At 43.5% G+C, this 23,918-nt stretch overlaps 1 protein-coding gene across 1 annotated transcript in view; it reads left to right on the top strand.

Moving 5' to 3' along the window:
- The window catches only part of GABRA3 (gamma-aminobutyric acid type A receptor alpha3 subunit), a 315,485-nt gene that overhangs the window by 223,047 nt on the left and 68,520 nt on the right, over window positions 1-23,918 (top strand). The window contains exon 5 of the mRNA XM_030210739.1: window positions 17,127-17,209. Coding sequence (XP_030066599.1) covers window positions 17,127-17,209 — 83 coding nt within the window. The remainder of the gene's footprint in view (window positions 1-17,126; window positions 17,210-23,918) is intronic.

Below are 23,918 nucleotides of genomic sequence, written 5' to 3'. Positions count from 1 at the left end.
TACTACGTGAATCTGTATGGTGCCGTATGGTATTCCATTTCTTGTATATAAACCATTCATTAGGTTGGAGAACTCTGCACTGTCCTATTGTGTTTTGACAGTTGAAAGTGAATAGCAGTACAGTGCTTCCAGCTTGCAACTGCTTGGTTTAAAAATACACAAGGAACCAATACAGTGCATAAAATTAAGTAGCACTAAAATAATAGAACAATAACAGTTTTGACTGCAAATTGTGCTGTGTGTCAGTGATTTGTGAACGTTGATGTCATCTTTCAACAGGGTTTAATGTAGTTATATTCTACAGATTTGAATAACTGTGGTCAGAAATATATTTTGGATTGCTCAATGAGGGTCTTTTACAAAGTGGCGGTAAGCCCAAAGCGGGCTTACCACTCGCTAATCCGGAACTACCGGCGGTAGTTTCCACCCCCAATGTGTGTCATTCCTGGTGCTACAAAAATATTTTAATTTTTGTAGCGCTGCTATTTACCCTGAAGTAGTCGGGCAGTGCCACACGCTGCCTGGTTATAGCAGGGTGAGCGCGGGACCCATTACCACCACCTCAATGGATGGTGGTAAGTGCTCCCTCCCCGAAATGGCCGTGTGACAAGTGGTTCACTTGTCGCATAGCCATTTCTTTTAAAAAAAAGACAGCCTGCTGAGGTAAAAGGGGGCATTAGCGCACATCAAAAACATGCACGAACATCAGTGCAGGCCCCCTTTTACGGCAACTTGGTAAAAGGACCCCAATGTGGAATTGAAAGTTTGATGCTGAAGAACTAGACTCTGTGATTTTTCAAGGAGTAAAGCAGAAAAATATAAACAATATTTTCTTTCAACACTCATGTCAAGGTTGAAAGCAGGAGTCAAGTACATAAGCACTTGAGAAATAACACTATTAACAGAATGTGACCTTTTGCTGTCTTGAAGACTCTAAAAAGCAGGTTTTAAGTAGTTCTAATGGGAAACTGAACATTGTTTTGCAATTCTATTAAAGGTCTCTTAACATTTCTTCTTATTATCTACATCAGGGCTTCTCATACTTTTCACGTGATAGGACATTTCCAAATGACCAATAAGGTTAGAAGAAGGCATGGTTTCCCTTGAAGAAAAGTTTACTGAGTAATAGGGGGTGGGTCCTATAGCTCAAAACATAATCCCCTCAATCACTAGCTTCTTTAATCACTCCTATAAAGCCTAGACAATTCAATAGGGTAACTCCTTTACTTCATGAACACTGACTACAATAGTTTTTCATATCCCATTTAATTCTCTTAGAATTGCATGCTAAGCATGCCATTTCAGCCCACTATGCTCATTACAGTCATCTCAGCAGTCCCTTTTAGTGATGCCTTCCCTTCAGAAAGTGTGGTTGGACTGTACGAGACACACATACTTCAATATAGTCGCCCCCACCTTGCGGAATATTCTCCCCTTATATATTCATGCAGAATAATCCTTCCTACATTTTAAAGCAGTTCTCGGGACTTACTATTTCAACATAGTATTCTCTCCTGATGAAACTTAGTCTATACCTTGCACTGATTCCTTGTGGCAATTTTCCCACTGCCTTCACCGTCTTGGTCTTATAGAGTATTCACCTACCTTCCTGATACGTCTTAGCTGTATGTTTTTTTTAATATATGGTTTTAATGCTATGTTTTGAGTTCAAATATTGTATTTTAGATCCTTTTATGTGCTCCAGTTTCTGTCCTCTTGCTGTTATTGATTGCAAACTGCTTAAATACATTTAATGGCCTGCATATCAAATAAAAATGAACAATGAACAATAATAGAGAAAAAGCCATGTCATCCTTTGTCACCTTTTGCAATGCTAGTAAAGAACGGAGGCAGGAGAGGGTTCCTAGAGATATGGCAGATAATTCTACCTTCTCTCTCTTCCCCTTCCTCTAGCATCTACACTTGGGGAGTGGGAGTTGGGTGGATGACAATGTGGAGTGTGTGTGAGTGATAAACTCCTTGCCACTTCTACCCTCCCATACCCTTTTCTTTCTCTGCCTCTCTTCTCATTATCCTTCTTCACCTATCCTCCATTCCAGTGGTGGGCATGAGCTCTGAGTAGGTGGGCACAACATTTTCTCTCTGCTTCTTATCTCCTCCCACTCTCCACTCCTCTCCCAGCACCTTCCAATATAAATACTTAAACTAGTGAGGATCTCCAAGGTCTGTCAGCTGAAGATTTCCCCCAAAGAAGGTAAGAACTCCCTGAGCCACCAATGCCTATACGCTATGCATGCATAGTTGTTGATGGCTCAAGGATGATATCTCTAACTTCAGAGCTTGGTAGAAGGGAGTTATGACTGCCTTTGGAGGAGGTCATCAGCCAGCGGTACTTGGGGATTCTCACCAACCACTCAAGCATCTCGCAGTAGATCTGGGATCAATACATGCCAATCCTGCACTAAAAATTATTAAATATTTTTTAGTGCGGGGAACGGGTTTGGGGGGCGGAGAGTAGGCGTGCCCTGCGCTAATTGGCAAATCAATGCATGCTGCCGATTAGTGTAGGTTTAGAGCGGGAGCCTTCACTACCTAGTAAATAGGTGGTGGTAAAGGTTCACACATAATGGCCATTAAGGGGAAAATTGAAATTGTGGCCATTTTACTGCCATGCTAAAAGTGGCTCAGTATGCAGGAAACCCACACACTAAAAATACAATAGGCAGTAGTGCAGCTTAGTAAAAGAGCCCCTTTACCAGCTATGTTTTTGCTGGCTCTGTATACCTAGCAATTGAATGCTGGAGCCCAGAAATGACCTGGCATTGAATTTGTGGGCATAAAATATAAGACCCTCAGATTTAATGTTGGTCCATCAGGCCTTCTGTACTGAATATTGGGCTCTCAATTTAATGTTGGCCAATCAGGCCTTCTGTTTCCTTGGGTTTGTTCTAGTTCATGCTTTTGAGGTAAAGACTCTATTACTGGTCTAGAGGAGCATCAACTATTTTGATTCCCAGTTTCTAGGACCAGAATTGTAAACTACACTAGAGGCTTCCAGAAGACCTATGATGATACACCTAGCTAAATAGTAGTGCTGACATATAGGGCTAGATTCAATATATCACACCTAAAAAACCAGCGCTGAAAAAGATATACCTAGGTGTAGTCTATAAACTACAAATAAATAAATGTGGTAAATAAATAAATAAATGTGATAAATGTGGGATATAAGTAACAAACAAATAAATAAAAAATACAATTTAGAATATGCCCAACATCCATTTTCTGTCACTATATTTAGTCGCAGCCATTTACATCAATGAAATAGTTGTATGAATGCCAATGCCTAAATGCCTAAATTACATGTGGCACAGGCGTAGGCTATAACACTGTGCATAAATTCCAGGAATGCCTATGACCTGCCGATGCCCCTCCCATGGCCATGCCCCCTTTAGTGATCCGCATCTCAGAATTTATGGACATCACTTTATAGAATATGCTTAGACATTTGTGTGCATAAATACCAATTAATGCCAATTAGTGTCAACAATTGCTTGTTAATTTCAATTATCAGCACTGATTGGCTTGTTAAGATAATAAAGTAGTACACGCCAATTCAGAATATGAACGGATTTGCATGCACAATTCAAGTCGCACTATATAGAGTCTGGGGGATAATGGGTAATTTTATAATTGTCTAGGTTGGAGGGCCAAGTAATACCTATTTGAAGCTATTTTATAGACATATGTCTGTCCATGTGTCTTTATAAAACAAAGCACCCAAAAATATGTTAAAAATGTGACTGCTCTCATTTACCTAGCTCTGCAGTTGATGTAAATGTATGTAGCTGAAGTACATGCCTGGTGAGGATTTTATAACCTATATTCACATACTTTGTGACTCCACCCAGAAGCGTTGCCAGGTTGTGACATCAGAGGGATCAGACTGTGTAAAAAATAGGTGCCAACGCAAGTCGGTTTTTAAAACCGTATAGGCGCTGTTTTGTTTGGAAGCCCATATAGGGGAGCAGTCAGTCCCCTGGTGCCCCCTAGCTATGCCTCTGACCCTGACCTCTTCTATTCAAACCCCTTCCCTGAATACGCCTACCCATGGATCATGCAAAATTCATGGATTCTTATTATCTTTAATTATCTTTTGTTATCTCTGTTGTTTTATACATTGCATATTCGATTACTATCTTATTATTACATTGTTTAATTGTCAAAGTGCAAGCATTTACATATGGGGTAATTTTATGATATTTTCTATGAGTGTACAAGAGTGTTTGCATGCAAACACCCTTTATAAAACTTACTTCTTCTTTGTTACAGCAAAATTCATGGACTCTTATTATCTTTAATTATCTTTTATTATCTCTGTTGTTTTATACATTGCATATTTGATTACTATCTTATTATTACATTGTTTAATTGTATTTTACTAACTGTAGCCTGCACTACGGTATTGTGTAAGCCACATTGAGCCTAAAACTAGTGGGAAAATCTGGGGTATAATTGTGTTAAATAAATAAATATGCAAATTTTTGTAGCAAAGCATGAAATTAGATGGCATGCAATGTTTTATCTGTTCCTGATACATTCCCAGTGGAGGAGTAGCCTAGTGGTTAGTGCAGTGGACTTTGATCCTGGGGAACTGAATTTGATTCCCACTGACTCTGGGCAAGTCACTTAACCCTCCATTGTCCCTGGTACGAAATAAGTACCTGAATATATGTAAACTGCTTTGAATGTAGTTGCAAAAACCTCAGAAAGGCGGTATATCAAGTCCCATTTCCCTTCCCCCCCTAAATAAAAATATAAGGGGTGATATTCAAATCTTTTGATGCAGATAAATGTATGATTCTCACATTAAAAACCTCTTTGAAAAATTATCCCTTCCCCAGCATGGTTAATAGTACTTGTATTCTTTTACAGCACACCAACTTTTAGTCAACAGAAAGAAAGAAAGAAAAATGAATGAATGAATGAACCCTTTTACTAAGCTGCGTAGGTGCTTACGCACGCCCAACGCATGCCAGTTCGGAACTACCATGTGGCCCGGGTGGTAATTTCATTTTTTATGCGCATCCAGTATGCTAACCAGGTGGTAAACGGCATTGTACACACGTTGACGATTACTGCACGGTTAATGTGTGAGACCTTACCGCAAAGTGAATGGGTGGCAGTAAGGTCTCAGGCCCAAAATGGACACAACAATTTTCATTTTGCCGCATGTCCATTTTTGGCCAAAGAAAAAAGGCCTTTTTTGCAGGCATGCTCATAAATGGACCTGCGCGCGTCCAATTTATGCGTCTATAACAGCGCAGGTCATTTTTCGGTGCACCATAGTAAAAGGACCCCTTAGTTTGTTGAACAAAAGTGCACATGGTAATGTAATTTTAAACTTTGCACCTGCTTCAAAGTTGGTACAAAATACACAGATACCTACATTCTCCATTTACCACAAATGTTCAGAGAGAGTGTTTGTTTAGAAATGAGCTTTCAGGCTAGTAGCTAAATACCTGTGGGCCCACAAACTCTGTGTAGAAATTGTAAATCGCCTGATATTCTTTGTCTGTCATATTATGTCAGTTCCCATAAGAACTCCTTTGTACAGTGATGCATAAGCAGTAGAAGATCCTATGTGAAATCCCTAATTGCTAATGTTGTTTTGGGGTGAGTGTCAATTGTGTGCATAGCAAATTGCTTGTTAGACATATGACTGCTTGTCATGCTGCTGCAGGGTGCAATGTACAGTCTGAATTATTCATGCTCATTTTTACTGCTAACATTAAGTCACTACTATATGTGCACTTTGCTTTCCCTATAGTTCTCTCAAAAGTAATCACCTAGATATGCAAAGTGTATCTAGTACTTAAGGTGTTTACATTTATAAAAATATTCGCAGGGTGACAAAGTTTCTAATTTGGGCCTTTAGTTTTCTAATAGCCAGAATCTATTTGGTAGCCTGAATCTCTTATTATTTTACTACGAATAATAATAATCATTTCCATAGTGTTACTAGATGTACTCAGCACTGTACACTAAACACACAAGACAGTCCTTGCTCGACAGAGCTTACAATCAAACAGGACAAATAAGGGATAAAGGAATTACTTAATGTGGGAATGATAAAAACAGATATGGGTGCTGAAAAAGTGAATGGGAATCAGGAGTTAAAAGCAGCCTCAGAAAGGTTAGCTTTTAGCATAGATTTGAATACAGCCAGAGAATGAGCTTGACGTATTAAATCAGGAAGTCTATTACAGGCATACGATGCAGCAAGATTAAAGGAACAGAGTCTGGAGTTGGCAGTGGAGGAGAAAGCTACAGATAAGAGAGATTTAACCAATGAATGGAGTTCCTGGAGAGAAGTGTAGGGAGAGATAAGCGTGGAGAGGTACTGAGGAGCTGCAGAGTGAATGCACTTGTAAGTCAATAAGAGGAGTTTGAACTGTATGTGGAAACGGATAGGGAGCCAATGAAGTGACTTGAGGAGAGGGGGCTAATATGAGCATAGCGACACTGGCAGAATATAAATCGTGCAGAATTTTGAACAGACTGAAGGGGAGAGAAATGGATTAGTGGGAGACTTGTGAGAACCAAGTTGCAGTAATCTAAACACGAGGTGATAAGAGTGTGGAAAAGGGTTTTTTTTTTTTTTTTGTTACGTTTGTACCCTGCACTTTCCCACTCATAGCAGGTTCAATGTGGCTTATATATTGTATACAGGTACTTATTTGTACCTGGGACAATGGAGAGTTAAGTGACTTGCCCAGAGTCACAAGCAGGGCCGTGCCGATGCGGTAAGCGAGGTAAGCGCCGCAGGGGGGCGCCCACCTTTGGAGGGCGCCGCCGCGGTGCTTACCCTCGCCCCGCCGAGGACTTTAAATCTTTTGGCACCAGAGAGGGGGGTGCCGCCGCTCCCGCTGCTCTTCATGATCCTGGCACCCCCCCCCCTCCCGCACCAGCCCTTTAAATTTATTTGCCGAGCGAGCACAGCACCTCGTGTGCAAGTAAAAGAAGCGGATCCGATCATCTCATTGGGCCTTCCCTCACTGTCCCGCCCTCCTCTGACGCAACTTCCTATTTCCTCTAGGGCGGGACAGTGAAGGAAGGCCCAATGAGATGATCGGATTCGCTTCTTTTACTTGCACACGAGGTGCTGCGCTCGCTATCGCGTCGGCATTGGCAATTTATTTTTAAAGACGGGTGGCAGGGAGAAGACGAGGCAGGGTGAGGGTGGGGGACAGATGGGGTGACCGTGAAGGTGGGGGGGGGACTCGGATAGCAGAAGGGACTGGGTGGGAGACAGATGGGGTGAGGGTGGGGGGCACTTGGATAGCAGAAGGGACTGGGTGGGAGACAGATGGGGTGAGGGGGACTCGGATGGGCAGAAAGGACTGGGTGGGAGACAGATGGGAGAAGGGGCATGGAGCTGGAACTGGGGTCTGAAAAGTGAGCAGGAGGGAGAATGGGGTCAAGCCTGGGGCAGGGGTGGATGGGAGAATCAATGGATCTGGAACTAGGGGCAGCCGCAGGTGGGAACTGGGAGCCGAAAAGAGGGGCAGTGAGAGAGGGGGGATAGATCCTGGATGGAATGAGGAGTGAGAGGGAGGGCAGACCCTGAATGGATGGGAGGGCAAAGAAGCATGGATGGGAGGGCAGGGCCCAGGGAGAGGACAAATTGCTGGAAGGGGAGGGGAGAGAGGATTGCTGGCTATGGATGGAGGAGGGAAGGGCAGAGAGGGACAAGGATGGACATGGGGGCCCAGGGAGAGGACAAATTGCTGGAAGGGGAGGGGAGAGAGGATTGCTGGCTATGGATGGAGGAGGGAAGGGCAGAGAGGGACAAGGATGGATATGGGGGCCCAGGGAGAGGACAAATTGCTGGAAATGGAGGGGAGGGGAGAGAGGAGGATTGCTGGCTATGGATGGAGGAGGGAAGGGCAGAGAGGGACAAGAATGGACATGGATGGGAGGGCAGGACCCAGGGAGAGAGGAGAAATTGCTGGAAATGGATATAGAGCAAGAAATGAAGAAGAAAAGTAAAGAAATAAATGGAAAGGAAGCCCTGGAAACAGAGTTAAGAGGACAGATAGCAGCAGAATCAGATACTGGGCCAGCATGATCAGAAAAAGAAAGTCACCAGACAACAAAGGTAGAAAAAAATCATTTTATTTTCATTTTAGTGTTTGGAATATGTCCACTTTGAGAATTTACATCTGCTATCTTATTTTGCAATGTATAGCAATTTGTTTCTAAGAATATTGCTGACAATTCCTTTCAGTGTGGCAAGTGGTGAGCGATCATTTTCATGGGGGGGGGGTGATCATTTTCACGGGGGGGGGGGGGGGGGCGCCAACTGATAGTCTGCAGGGGGGTGCCAGAGACCCTTGGCACGGCCCTGGTCACAGGGAGCTGCCTGTGTCTGCAGTGGGAATCAAACCCAGCTCCCCAGGACCAAAGTCCACCACACTAACCACTAGGCAACTCCACTAGGTTTTGGTAGTGTGCTAAGAAATGAAAGTTTGGTTATATATAGAAAAATAGAAAAATAGATAAAATTTTATGAGGCTAACTTAGGAGCATAAATTTAGGGGCTCAGCATTTTCTGAATATCGGGCCCTAAATGTTAAAATAAAATTTGTGTTTAACTGCATGCATTGCAGAGTAGGGCTTAATTATTATGATAATATACCACAAACTTAAGGGAAACGGGATGGGATTTGATATACTGCTTTTCTGTGGCTATAATCAAAGCAGTTTGCATATTATACATAGGTACTTATTTTGTACCTGGGTAATGGAGAGTTAAGTGACTTGCCTAGAGTTCCAAGGAGTTGCAGTGGGAATCAAAGCTGGTCCCCATGGGTCTTAGGATGCTGCACTAACCATTAGGCTACTCCTTCAGTTAATTCAAGTGTAGTAAGAACTACCTAATTCTTATGTTGTGTCTCATAACACCATTAATCAACATTTCACAAAGTGATTAAGACACAGGTATGTTACTATTCATTGTTCATGTCTGACAGTGAATCTCCCTTGAAATTAATGGCAGACTCATACCATCGAAAACAATGACATTAATCAGTGCCTGCTGATTTTAATCATTTATCTCCCAAACTCCCAAAATTCATTAATTTATAAATAAGCTTATTAAAATCTTGAAAGAAAAACCATAAATGAGAAAATAAATCATATAATCTCAATAGTCATATCTATAACCAGGAAAAAAACATTTATTTTGATAGAAGCTACCTCTCAAAAGTCGCATTTATTATACAACAAGAAGAAAGTCATTGTGTTAGTAGCAGGTCTCCGCAACAACCACTGAGACAACTTGCCTTTGCTTCAGGGAAGTCACTGTTTTTACAACTATACTTACGTTTATTTTTATTAGATTCTTAATATATTGCCTTTCTGCGCTAGAACGAAAGCGGTTTACATATTGGATACAGGAACTTTCTATGTCCGTAGCGGGCTCACTTCTGAATTTCTGTACTTATATTTAATGGTGTCAATGAACTTTCCTGTGAGACATCCACTGTCTCTGAACTACAAAATCACAACCAGTCTCAAAGGTATTTCTTAACGAAAGAACCGTGTTTCTTGCTTTGATGATGTCATTCTGTTAGCCGGGCATACTGTGCCCAATACCAATTTTCACTCGTTCATTAGTTATTGGCTTATTCATATAAAATGCAACAATTATTCAGTTTAAAACGAGTTGCCTGTGATTGTGGAAAGTGAACACCTCTAAGCAGTAGTGGGGCAGTTCTATGACTTGCACTACAATGGGGCATGTTCATTATCAGTGCTTTAATGGTCTCAGGTCACGGCTAAGCCATTACAGAATGCTTGCACAAAGCCGCATTGTTGTGTTGAAATGTAGAAGTTGTCCATTGCTGGCATAGATTTGTGCGTCTTAGTGTGCCATGCAACTGATAGTATTCTATCGGCAGTGTGTGTTATTTGACAACTATTAGTTTAGGATTAAAAATAAAAGCATTAATGTGTGTTAACAGCAAAGCCACCATAGCAATTGCAAATATTTAAAAGAGGAGTTCCTGGCATGTGGGGAGAACCAGCTGCAATGTTACATGGTGAGCATTACCATGTGCTAACACAGTGGTTGATAATCTGGAAGCAGTTAACTAAACCATTAAAAGTGTGTTAAATTTCTGCAGCATCTGCCTGCTTCGCAATAGATGTATTAACATTAAACTGTGTTAACTATTTTGCATACTCTCCACAACATTTCCTTGCTTCTTTTCCACTTTCTTGCTTACTTTTCCATTTTCTTCCCCCATTTCAATTAAGTTCCACTATAACTGTTTAATGTGTGAATTCATGTACCTTAAGGTGTAATTTTTAAGGATGTGCATTTTTTTTCCCTGTGTCTTTAAATTTCAGCAATTTTCCTGATTGGATCATTTTCAGTAATCTTTGTGTGCTCTATTGAGCAGGATGCACTTCTTGGATGAGGCATAATGATGACATTAAGACTTAACTTCGGCAATCCTAGTTCTTGTCTTTTTCTGTCTTAGGCATTCAAACCTCAGGAATCCCTGCTAGGGACTCTGTGATGAAACGATTGAGGTCTACAAAATCCTGAGTGGTGCAGAACGAGTAGAAGTTAATCGATTTTTTTTACTCTTTTAAAAAATACAAAGACTAATGAAGTTACATGGAATTTAAAACAAATAGGAGGAAATAATTTTTCACTCAATGAATAGTTAAGCTCTGAAACTCATTGTCAGAGGATGTGGTAAAAGCGGTTAGCATGTCTGGGTTTAAAAAAGGTTTGGACAAGTTCCTAGAGGAAAAGTCCATAGTCTGCTATTGAGATAGAAATGGGGAACCCACTGCTTGCCCTGGGATTGATAGTATGGAATGTTGCTACTATTTGGGTTTCTGCCAGGTACTTGTCACCTTGATTGATCACTCTTGGAAACAGGATACTGGGCTAGATTGACCATTGGTCTGACCCAGTATGGCTATTCTTATTTTCTTATGAACCAACTAAAGTGAAAGTGAAGGTACTGAAATATTGACCCAGGGGTTCATTTTTGAACAAGAAAAACATTTAAAAAGTGGCATAAAGCAGCGTTTGGATGTTTTTCTCACAAAAACGTCCAAATCAGTATTTTTAAAATCTATTTTTCAGATGTTTTTCTATGCTGTTTGTCTACAGTACATCCAAATCTCAAGGGGGCATGTTGGGGGAGGGCGTATTAAGGGCAGGACTTGGGTGTTCCCAAGTTGGATATTTTTCAGCTGTAATAGAAGAAAACAAAACTGTCCAACAGTAAAACAAAAATGTTTTGAGCTAGACCTGTTTTTAGAATGAATAAGGCACATGAAGTTACCCTAAATGACTAGATAACCAGGGAATCAGGGATGACCTTCCTTTACTCCGCCGGTGGTCACTGACCCCCTCCCACCCCCCAAAAATGTGATTTAAAATACTACTTACAAGCTTCTATGCCAGCCTCAGATGTTATACTCAGGTCTATTAGAGCAGCATGCAGGTCCCTGTAGTAGTCTAGTGGTGGGTGCAATGGACTGTAGACAGGTGGACCCAGGCCCATACTTCCCCCTACCTGTTACACTTGTAGTGGAAAATGTGAACCTTCCCAAACTCACTCAATCCCTACTGTACACATATTCATTCAAATATTTTTCATTCATTCAAGTATTTATGTACCGCCGAGAGACTGAGCCGGGTCCGGGGCAAGGCCGCCCCCCCCCCTCAGGATCACCGCCATCCCGCCCCCGCCACCCCAAGGATCACCCTCCCACCCCTCAATCGCTACTGCTGTCACCTCCCTCTCCTGCTCCCAGGCCGTCTACACCACAGTTCCCAGTCTCCACTCTTCACCTACCTACCCTCTGCTCCCTCTGCCTGCCATTCGACCCCCTTCATTTAAATAATAAAAAAGAAATCTCTAAAACAGCAGCGCAGCACCTTCTCTGTGAAAGCGGCAGATTGCCTCGGGCGGGCCTTCCCTCACTGTGTCCCACCTTCGTGGAAATAGGAAGTTACATCAGAGGAGGGCGGGACACAGTGAAAGAAGGCCCGCCCGAGGCGATGTGCCACTTTCGCAGAGAAGGCGCTGCTGCTTTACAGATTTTTTTTAAATGCAGGGGGTCAGACGACAGACAGAAGGGAGCTGAGGGTAGGCAGGTGGAAACGGGACTGCGGCGCTAGTGGCCTGGGAGCAGGAGAGAGTGAGAGACCCCGGTGCCAGGCCCTCCTTGGTGGCCCAGGCCCAGGGAATTTTGCCCCCCCTGCCCTCCTCTCTCGGCAGCCCTGCAGCATTCAAAACACCCACAACCCTGAATTAGTATCACAAAACCCTATTCTGATCAGCATCTCAAACCCATCTATATGGCCGTCACCACAAAAGGTGGTCCCAAACCGTATTATCGAAAAAGATGGCCGGCCATCTTTCATTTTCATAATACAGTTGGGTCCAGCGAAATGTCAGAGATGGCCGACATCGATTTTCGCTGATAATGGAAACCGAGGCCGACCAAATCCAAAGCATTTGGTTCTGGGAGGAGCCAGCATTTGTAGTGCACTGGTCCTCCTCACATGCCAGGACACAAACCGGACACCCTAGGGGGCACTTCTAAAAATTAAAAAAATAATAAAAATAGCTCCCAGGTGCATAACTCCCTTACCTTGGGTGCTGAGCCCCCCAAATTCCACTCCCCACAACTCTACACCATTACCATAGCCCTTATGGGTAAAGGGGGGCACCTACATGTGGGTACAGTGGGTTGTGGGGGGGGGGTTGGAGGGCTCCCATTTACCACCACAAGTGTAACAGGTAGGGGGGGATGGGCCTGGGTTCACCTACCTGAAGTGCAGTGCACCCACTAACAACTGCTCCAGGGACCTGCTGTCAGGGAGCTGGGTATGACATTTCAGGCTGGCATAGAGGCTGGCAAAAAAGTTTTTTTGGGGGGTGGGAGGGGGTTGGTGACCATTGGGGGAGTAAGGGGAGGTGATCCCCGATTCCTTCCGGTGGTCATCTGAATAATTGGGGCACTTTTTTGAGACTTGGTCCAAAAACAAAATAGACCAAGTGAAGCCGGCGAAATGCTCTTCAGAGTCGGCCTTCTTTTTTCCATTATCAGCTGAAGCCAGCCATGTCTTAACAACGCCCCCGTCCCGCCTCCCATACCCTTCCAAAATGCCTCCTTGAACTTTGGCCGGCCAAAAGTTGAAGCCGGCCAAAATCGGCTTTCCATTATACCGATTTTGCCGGCTTCAGGAGATGGCCGGCCATCTCTCGATTTGTGTCGGAAGATGGCGGGTGATATCCTTCGAAAATAAGCTAGATAGTGTCATTAACCAGCTAATTTTCGAAAGAGAAGGGCGCCCATCTTTCGACACAAATCGGGAGATGGAAGTCCTTCTCTTAGGGGCGCCCAAATCAGCATAATCAAAAGCCGATTTTGGGCATCCCCAACTGCTTTCCATCACTGGGACGGCCAAAGTTCCCGGGGGTGTGTCGGAAGGGTAGCGAAGGCGGGACAGGTGTGTGCTGAGGCATGTTTAAGAGATGGGCGCCCTCGGCCGATAATGGAAAAAAGAAGGGTGTCCCTGGCGAGAATTTGGTCCACTTTATTTGGTCCCTTTTTTTTAGGTCCAAGTTCCAAAAAAGTGCCCGTACTGTCCAGATGACCACTGAAGGGAATCGGGGATCACCTCCCCTGACTCCCCCAGTGGTCACTAACCCCCTCCCACCCTCAAAAAAAACAACTAAAAACTTTTTTTTGCCAGCCTCTATGCCAGCCTCAAATGTCATACTCAGGTCCATCGCAGCAGTATACAGGTCCCTGGAGCAGTTTTAGTGGGTGCAGTGGACTTCAGACAGGCGGACCCAGGCCCACCCCCCCCCCCACCTGTTACACTTGTGGTGGAAAATGGGAGCCCTTCAAAACCCACCCGAAACCCACTGTACCCACATGTAGGTGCCCCCCTTCATCCCTTAGGGCTATGGTAGTGGTGTATAGTTGTGGGGAGTGGGTTTGGGGGGGGGGTTGCGGGGCTCAGCACCCAAGGTAAGAGAGCTATGCACCTGGGACCAATTTGTGAAGTCCACTGTAGTGCCCCCTAGGGTGCCCGGTTGGTGCCCTGGCATGTGAACGGGACCAGTGCACTACGAATCCTGGTCCATTCCCATGACCAAATGCCTTGGATTTGTTCATTTTTGAGATGGGCGCCATCGGTTTCCATTATCGGCGAAAACCGAGGACACCCATCTCTAAATCCGGCTATCTCAGCATTTAGGTCGACCATCTTTAATGTTGACCTAAATGTTGAGATTTGGGTGCCCCCAACCGTATTATCGAAATGAAAGATGGACGCCCATCTCGTTCAATAATACAGTCGGCCCCGCCCCTTCGCAGCGCCATCCTCGGAGATGGGCGCCCTTAGAGATGGGCGCCCCCGGTCGAAAATGCCCCTCCATGTGTTCTAGATGACATTTGTAACATTTCTTTTGTTTCTTTAATTGTAAGGATAATTTTTCAATATCACTTATGCAAGTAAATCTGAATAAAAACTGTCCTCCGCATACCCATTTAGGAGTACAAGAAGGGTTCATGCATGCTTTTAGCCAAAAGGAAACAAACATTCATGTGGGTGCATTTAGGCCATGAAGAGAAATCTATGAGTAGACTTGCCTAAAGTTAGATACCTGTACTAGCATAATTTCATTATCGAATACTAGCACAAGTCTGCATTCAGTTAATGGTGCTCAAAAATCAGCACTGGGAAACAAGTTCTATTCTATTAAGGGCAATCCAGGATGAGCACTTTTTTTCTAGAACAATGCTCTAAGCCAATTCCCATGCTTAAGGTTGAGCACCGGAATTTGCACTAGCTGGAACCTGGTATAAACGCTGGTGCCCAACTCATGGCATTTCGGCAAGTAGATGGCACTATTTCACAGTGTGCAAATATTTAGAACACACTTGACCTACCTATGCCATTCTCCTAACCATGCCCCCTTTTGATTTGTGCACAATGGGATTTTGGCGCTCACTTTGAACGGGCTGTGATGATGGCATTGCTGCACGTCAGCTGCTACCGTGGCTTTGTAAACAGGGGGCATGTAACTTATGTGTGGCCTTAGCTTGTATTCACTTTGCTGCCATTACACATATTAACGGCCTCATTCTATAATCTCACATGCACATTTGCATGCATAAGTTATAGAATAATAGCAGTTATGTGTGTAAGTTAACTGCATAAATAGGCATGGATTGGCACTAATTTGCAGTTATACATGTAACTACATGTAACAGCATACAACCTTTCCTCCTTCCGACCCTCTTGGTGTCTGAAACACACAACCTTTTAACTACAATATAACCCTGTATCTGCTCTCTACCGGACTGGACGAATGCCTGTATGGTACTATGTAAGCCACATTGAGCCTGCAAATAGGTGGGAAAATGTGGGGTACAAATGCAACAAATAAATAAATAAACTACATGTAGGCTTTATTCTAAAATGTTCTATAATGCATAACTGCGAGCGGGGCATGGATGTGGGGTTGGGCATGTGCAGGGCAGGAGTGTGCTAAGCTTTTAGACTACTGACAGTTACATACATAACTGCTGCATTTAGCTGAGAGCATTTACACCTGCCATAGTGCTAGCGTAAGTGCGCACGCCTAAAGTTAGCTGTGTAAATCCAGGCTTACACTAATATTCTCTAAGCATGTTTTATCCTTCTGTTTACTCTTTGCCTTTTGGAAAGATAATTGATAACTGATACATTTTATCTGACCTCTCTTTGCTAAATACTACTCCTGTATTCTTAATGAATAACTTTGGCCATCTTGCAAATGAAAGGGCCTGATTTGTCAGTTTTTTTCAAGAAATCACTTCTGTGGCTAACCCTACTATCAATCACATAAATGCTTTTTTGAATATTAGGTTAATATTTATTTATTTGTTACATTTGTATCCCACATTTTCCCCACCTATTTACAGTCTCAATGTGGCTTACATAGCAGTGGCGTAGCCAAGGGTGGGCCCGGGTGGACCCAGGCCCACCCACTTTGGGCTCAGGCCCACCCAGTAGCAGCACACCTATGAAGTGTCTGGCAGGGATCCCCACGCCCCACCAGCTGAAAATTCCCAACAACTGTCCTTCCTGCATACCAGCCTTCCCTCTAATGTATTCCCACCTATGCAGAAACAGGAAGTTTCATCAGTGGGAAGGCTGTGGGGCCAACATAAGCAGTGTGTATTAGTTGCTGCTTGCTGCCAGTGAAAATCTGCTATTTAAAATGTATGGGGGGAGGGGAATGTTTGAGAGACCATATGGCATGCAGGCGAGAGAGGGGAGACTAAATCACTTGTAGGACAGGGCGGAGTTCTTCTGCCCACCCGTCTTGGGCCCAGGCCCACCCAAAATTGGGTGTCTGGCTACGCCCCTGTTACATAGTACTGTAAAGGCATGCACCAAGTCTGGTAAAGAAACAAATATAAGGTGATATTGCGGTTGAGTAAGGTACCTGTGTTTCCGATACAGAGGGGGTCGAGGAGAGGGAAGGTTATGTGGTGTCTATTACGAGCTTTGATTTTGCTGTGTTGCATGAAGGCTAAAAGCAAGGAGGTCAATATTTAGACCACGGGAGTCAGCCCAGCTAACTCCTATGGTCACCGCTATACCCAGATATTCAATGCTGGGCTGTTTCCGGTGACCGACATTGAATATCCAGTTTATTTTTGGCTGGTTAGCAGATAACCAGCTATGATGATAATCAGACTTAGCCGGTTATCTTCTAACTGTCCTAAGATATCCCACATTTTCCCACGGCCAAATATAGCCACTAAACTGGGGCTGAAAATTGGCAGATAGCCGGTTATGTCGGCCAATATAACCGGCTATCTGCTAGATGTAACCTTTGATATTCAGCAGGAAATAGCCAACTATCCCCCACTGAATATCACCGGATAGCCAGTTATGGGGAATTTAACCAGCCAGTTGACGATCGTGGTTGCTTAAATGCTTTTGAATATTGGGAGGAAGAACTTTTTACAATGCAAAAATTATTGAGTATGTTAGACTTCTGTTTGACCAAAATATGCTATAAAATCTGATTATTAGCAGTGTTTAACTTTTCTTTCAGATTAACTATTCATGCTGAATGCCCCATGCATTTGGAAGACTTTCCTATGGATGTTCATGCATGCCCATTGAAATTTGGAAGTTGTAAGTCTGTCCTCATACTCTGTTTTCTCACAGTTTACCTAATTTCTGAGAATTTCTTTTGGTACAGAATACTAGAATTCATTTTTTAGGATAAATACTGGGGTGAGGGGAGTTATAAACATGGGCTACCATGAAGATGTGATGCTTTACTGTTAACCTCAATTATAAGTAACTAGGGGGCCCTTTTACTAAGCTGCTTAAGCGCATCAATTTTGAACTACTACCTGGCTATCATGTGGCCTGGGTGGTAATTTCATTTTTTACACGCATCCGTTATGCAAGCCCGAAAAGTTTACAGCACGAGGCGGTAATTGGTATGGTACACGTGCTGACGATTATTGCCCGGTTAATGTGTGAGGCCTTACCGCTAAGTCAGTCGGTGGCAGTAAGGTCTCAGGCCCAAATTGGACACGTGCCAATTTTCATTTTGCCACACATCCATTTTCAGCCAAAAAAAAAATCCTTTTTTTCAGGTGCACTAAAAAATGGACCTGCGCACATCCAATACACGTCTACACCACCACAGGCCATTTTTTGGCGCACCTTAGTAAAAGGACCCCTAGGTCTCATTGCACGATGTAGCATGAGTTATTGTTAAACACATTGATAACTACACCCCTGAATCATGGAAGTAAGGTCATTAAGAACAACCGTGAAGGATCAATACTTTCAAAAAGATATGTGTGCAAACTATTAAGTCTAAATGTATCTGTGCTACATATATTACCAGCACCAGAATGTATACTTTAGTCAGCCCAAGTCAGGCTGGGGTTGTGCATCAGCTTTTTAATTTAATCAGCAACTATATTTCTCATAAATTATATGCACATGCAATCCATATTATTAGCAAATACAAGCCTAACAGTATTTATGGTATGTATATTTCTATTTATCTCTACCAATGTCCTTCATAATAATAATTTGTATTGTTGAACAGAGTGTGTAGAAACCAAACCAAAACAGACTATGGGATAGTGCATGACTATCTGAAAATCATCATACAATACTTCAGTATCTGAACATGGTAGGCACCAGAAGTGGTGTTGTAACTTACAAAAAAAAAACACTAAAAGACTGTAGTGGTAATATCTATGGCCAACATTCAAAGGATTTATGTTCCTATTTTCCAAAATGGCGTATTTAAACATGTGCTAGGGTTAACTGCCTACATTTATGCAGTTTCTCTGAATCCCTAATCTTAGAAGCCTAACTGAGTTATAGCACTAGGCACCTAAATCTAGGAAGGCCTAAATGTAGGAACATAGGAGCCGATATTCAGACCGTGGGAATTAGCCAGGCTGCCTCCCGCAGTTGATGCTGAGCTTGGCTATTTAGTGCCAGGCCATTTGCGGTGATCAGCATTGAATATCTGGTTTATTTCTCGCCAGTTTAAACTTAAGTGGCCAGCTGATATCCAGCACTGGGCAGTTAAGTTTAAACCAGCCAAAGATAGGTCTGCTATTTTGGCAACCCAGTTTGGTTCCAAGATTATCTGGTGATGTGCTGAATATTCTTGGATAGCTGGCTATATCATGCAATATATCCAGTTATCCGCTAAGGGGAAGATTCTACATATGGTGCCTAAACAATCCAAGCAGAAAACATTGCCAACTAAGTGTATTCTATAAGCGGTGCCTAGATGTAGGCACAGTACATAGAATATGGTTAGTTGATATCCTAGCACCTAAAACTACATGCCTCCATTTACACCAACAAAAATGTGGCGTAAATCCCGGCACATAGATTTACGTGTACTGGGCCATATTCTATAACTAGGGATGTAAATTTTAGAAAGCCCACAAAACGCCCATTTCCCCACCCATAACCATGCCCCTTTTTGACTGCACACATTAGAAGTTAGGCACACTGCATTACAGAATATGCTTAGCGAGTTGTGCGCGTAAATTATAATTATTGCCAATTACTGCTCATTATTGCTTCTTAAGTGCTGTTTTCAATGCTAATTAGCTCATTAAGCAATTAAGTTATGCATGTTGTTATAGAATATGCCAGGATCTATATGCACGCTATATAGAATCCAGGGCTAATCGCTGACTGGGAATATTCAGCAGGAGATAACCATCTATCTCCCGCTAAATATTTGTGGATAGCTAGTTAAGCGCTATTTAACTGGCCAGCAGTCATTCTTGGCTGCTTAAATAGAATTGAATATCGGGTGGATACATTTTAACCTCCTTAACATAGGATAATTTTCAGCAGGAAACATAGGCGCCTACATTTAGCTGATAATAGGGGACAATGGGGCCATCTGACTAAGCCATGACAAAATCTGGTCTTTGTGCATGCTAATGCAGGAGTTTCCCATGCTCTAAGCCCAGATTTACCACAGCAGTATATTAAGGATTTTTTTGTTTCAATTTGTTTTTTGCAGGTCCTGTGTTAATTTTTCCATTATTGCGCAGGACTTGCAAAAAAAGAAGCCGAGGACACTTACTGCCTCCTACTCAGGAGGCGCTAAGTGCTCCCACGTTAAATTCACGTTATCCAGTTAGTGCATGCTAATGCAAACATACTAGGTGGATTACACTTCCATGCCCATTCCCTGCCATTGAGATGCCCGCTACCCCCAATTTTCTTTTTTAAAGTTAAATAGCACAGGCAAATTACTATTAAACTCTTTAATGCATTTTATGGTAAGATTTTTTTCCCCATGTTAAGCTTGCATTATTAAAAGGCTCCCAAAATTTTTGATCTTGGAAGTCTAATGGGTCCTTTTACTAAGCAGCGGTAAATGCTTGCGTGCGCCTACCGCAGGTTAAATGGTGTACCGTAGAATGCGCTTAGGCATCCTGCAATAAGTTCTGAATATGCATGTTCAAACCACACACTAATGTTTCTGGAAAGGAGTGTGCCAGGGGACAGAGTGGGCGATTCTGCACTAATCAACTAATCAGGTAGCACATCTACATCTGATTCATGCAGGATTTGTGCATGAGCCCTTACCACTTACAAAATAGGTGTCAGTATGTGCTCACATTCTTATTATTTTAATGGCCGTGCGCTAATGGCAAAATTAATGCATGACCATTAATTCAAAAAATAGGAAACTTGGGTGCTGTAAAAATGGCCTTAGCAGGTGGAAAAGACTCGCAGAATAGCATGCTAAGGTCACTTTTTGCTGCAGTTTAGTAAAAGGACTCATAAATTAGTTGCTCAGCTCTTTTTGAATACTGTGCTCTATTTTGTCATATGAAATGTGAACTATTTCAGTTTATTGAACTGTTTCATTGTGTTCAGCAGATTTTTGTGCCGAAGTGTTACATTTTTTATGATGACTCTGGCAATCAATGAGGAAATCATGAATGTTACTTTTTGTATACTGCAAAGAATGATAGGGATAGGAGGTAATGTTCTATTGTGGATTAAAAACTGGTTAAAAGATAGAAAACAGAGAGTAGGGTTAAATGGTCAGTATTCTCAATGGAGAAGAGTAGTTAGTGGGGTTCCCCAGGGCTCTGTGCTGGGACCGCTGCTTTTTAACATATTTATAAACAGTGCTTTTTTTGTGCCGGTACGCGGAGGTACGGCGTACCGGCACCTTTTTTTTCAGGTCCCGCTCCCGTCCATTTTATTTTGCCGGTCGCGATTCACCTCTCTCCCCTGCCCTCCCCTCCATGCCAGCAATTCTCTCTCCCCTGCCCTGCATGTCCGACATGTCCCCTCTCTCCCCTGCCCTCCCCTCTCCAAGTCGCGACGAACCGGCCAGCGGTGAAGACAGCACTACTCACTGAGGCAGGCACACAGAAGACGCAGGGCACGCGCAAGCAGGTTCGTCTTCTCCTCTGATCTCGCATTGCTTCCCTCTCAGCCTTCAAGGGCGGGACGCGCTGAGAGGGAAGCAACGTGAGATCAGAGGAGATGACGAACCTGCTAGCACGTGCCCTGCATAATCTGCGTGCCTGCCTCAGTGAGTACCGCTGTCTTCACCGCCAGCCAGTTCGTCGCGATTTGGAGAGGGGAGGGGAGGGCAGGGGAGAGAGGGGACATGTCGGACATGCAGGGCAGGGGAGAGAGAATTGCTGACATGGAGGGGAGGGCAGAGGAGAGAGGAGACATGCTGGACATGGGCAGGGGAGGGAGGAGAATTGCTGGGCATGGATGAAGGAAGGGAGGGCAGGGGGAGGGCAGAATCGCTGGACATGGATGGGAGGGCAGGGGGGAGAGGAGACTTGCTGGACATGGGCAGGGGAGAGAGGAGAATTGCTGGGCATGGATGAGGGGAGGGAGGCGATATGCTGGGCATGGAGGGCAGGGGAGGGGAGAGAGAAGTGCTGGACATGGAGAGGAGGGCATGGGGGGAGAGAAGACATGCTGGCCATGGGCAGGGGAGGGAGGAGAATTGCTGGGCATGGATGAAGAGAGGGCAGGGGGGAGGGCAGAATCACTGGACATGGAGGGGAGGGCAGGGGAAGAGGAGACATGCTGGACATGGGCAGGGGATAGAGGAGAATTGCTGGGCATGGATGAGGGGAGGGCAGGGGAGGGGAGAGAGAAGTGCTGGACGTGGAGGGGAGGGCAGAGGGAGAGGATACATGCTGGACATGGGCAGGGGAGAGAGGAGAATCACTGGGCATGGCATGGGTGGCTGGAGGGGGGCAGGGGGAGAGGAGGGTTGCTGGACATGGGTGGATGGAGTGGAGGGCAGGGGGAGAAAAGAAATGCTGGACATGGATGGAGGCGAGGGAAGAAAGTGAGGAAGGAGATGAGATGAGGGGAAAAGGAAGAGAGGAGAAAAACTGCACATGGATGTAGAAAATAGGCAGAAGCTGGATCCACTGGACAGTCAAGTCTGCGGAGGACCCAGCTTTTAAATACAGATGTAGGGCAAGAAATGAAGAAGAAAGACGGAAAGTAAAGAACTAAATTGAAAGGAAGCCCTGGAAACGGAGTTAAGAGGACAGATAGCAGCAGAATCAGATACTGAGCCAGCATAATCAGAAAAACAAAGTCACCAAACAACAAAGGTAGAAAAAATCATTTTATTTTCATTTTAGTGTCTGGAATATGTCCAATTTGAGAATTTACATCTGCTGTCTTATTTTGCACTGGGTATACTGAAGCTGTAACAGCTTACAGAAATTATTTATAATGAAAAAAAAATCACATTATTTTTTTCTCCTATACTAGTATAATATTTTCAATGATGTCACGGTCTGTGCCCTGAAGAGCACAGGTACAAATCAAAGTAGGGTATACACAAAAAGTAGCACATATGAGTTATCTTGTTGGGCAGACTGGATGGACCGGGCAGGTCTTTTTCTGCCGTCATCTACTATGTTACTATGTTTATATGCGCTATGGCTGGTATAAGGGGTGTGGCTAATGTGGGTGTGGTTACAATAGGGGTGGAGTCATATGTGGTGACTCCGCCCACAATGAGTACTGGCACCTTTTTTCTAAAAAAAAAGCACTGTTTATAAATGACTTAGAGATGGGAGTCACTAGTGAGGTAATTAAATTTGCTGATGACACAAAGTTATTCAAAGTCGTTAAATCGCGGGAGGATTGTGAAAAATTACAAGAGGACCTTACGAGACTGGGCGTCTAAATGGCAGATGATGTTTAATGTGAGCAAGTGCAAAGTGATGCATATGGGAATGAGGAACCCGACTTATAGCTACGTCATGCAAGGTTCCACGCTAGGAGTCACGGACCAAGAAAGGGATCTAGGTGTCGTCGTTGATGATACGTTGAAACCTTCTGCTTAGTGTGCTGCTGCGGCTAAGAAAGCAAAAAGAATGTTAGGTATTATTAGGAAAGCAATGGAAAACAAAAATGAGGATGTTATAATGCCTTTGTATCGCTCCATGGTGCGACCGCACCTCGAATATTGTGTTCAATTCTGGTCACCGCATCTCAAAAAAGATATAGTGGAATTTGAAAAGGTGCAGAGAAGGGCGACAAAAATGATAAAGGGGTTGGGATGACTTCCCTATGAGGAAAGGCTAAAGTGGCTAGGGCTCTTCAGCTTGGAGAAAAAATGGCTGAGGGGAGATATGATAGAGGTCTATAAAATAATGAGTGGAATTGAATGGGTAGATGTGAAGCGTCTGTTCACTCAACGTGTAATTAAACTCTGTAATTCGTTGCCAGAGAATGTGGTAAAGGCAGTTAGCTTAGCGGAGTTTTAAAAAGGTTTGGACGGCTTCCTAAAGGAAAAGTCCAGAGACCGTTATTAAATGGACTTGAGGAAAATCCACTATTTCTGGGATAAGCAGTATAAAATGTTTTGTACATTTTTGGGATCTTGCCAGGTATTTGTGACCTGGATTGGCCACTGTTGGAAACAGGATGCTGGGCTTGATGGACCTTTGGTCTTTCCCAGTATGGCAATACTTATGTACTTATGTATATACCTAAGAGAGAAATATATGTTCCACGTTTCCCAAGGATAGTCATCTCAATTAGCTGTATCAAAGGGTAATACATGCCATATTTGTTAACTGAGTAATAGTAACATAGTAAATGATGGCAGATAAAGATCTGTACGGTCCATCCAATCTGCCCAACAAGATAAACTCATTTTACATGGTATGTGTTACTTTATATGTGTACCCGAGTTTGATTTGTCCTTGCCATTCTCAGGGCACAGACCGTAGAAGTCTGCCCAGCACTCTTCTTGTACTAAGTTCTGAAGCTAAGGTCGAAGCCCGTTAAAAGTTTCACTCCAGCCCATCTATATCTATTC

This window comes from Microcaecilia unicolor, chromosome 7, assembly GCF_901765095.1.
Source record: "Microcaecilia unicolor chromosome 7, aMicUni1.1, whole genome shotgun sequence".
NCBI classification, from domain to species: domain Eukaryota; kingdom Metazoa; phylum Chordata; class Amphibia; order Gymnophiona; family Siphonopidae; genus Microcaecilia; species Microcaecilia unicolor.
The sequence above is the reverse complement of the archived record's forward strand: the minus strand, read 5'-3'. Positions and strand labels throughout refer to the sequence as shown.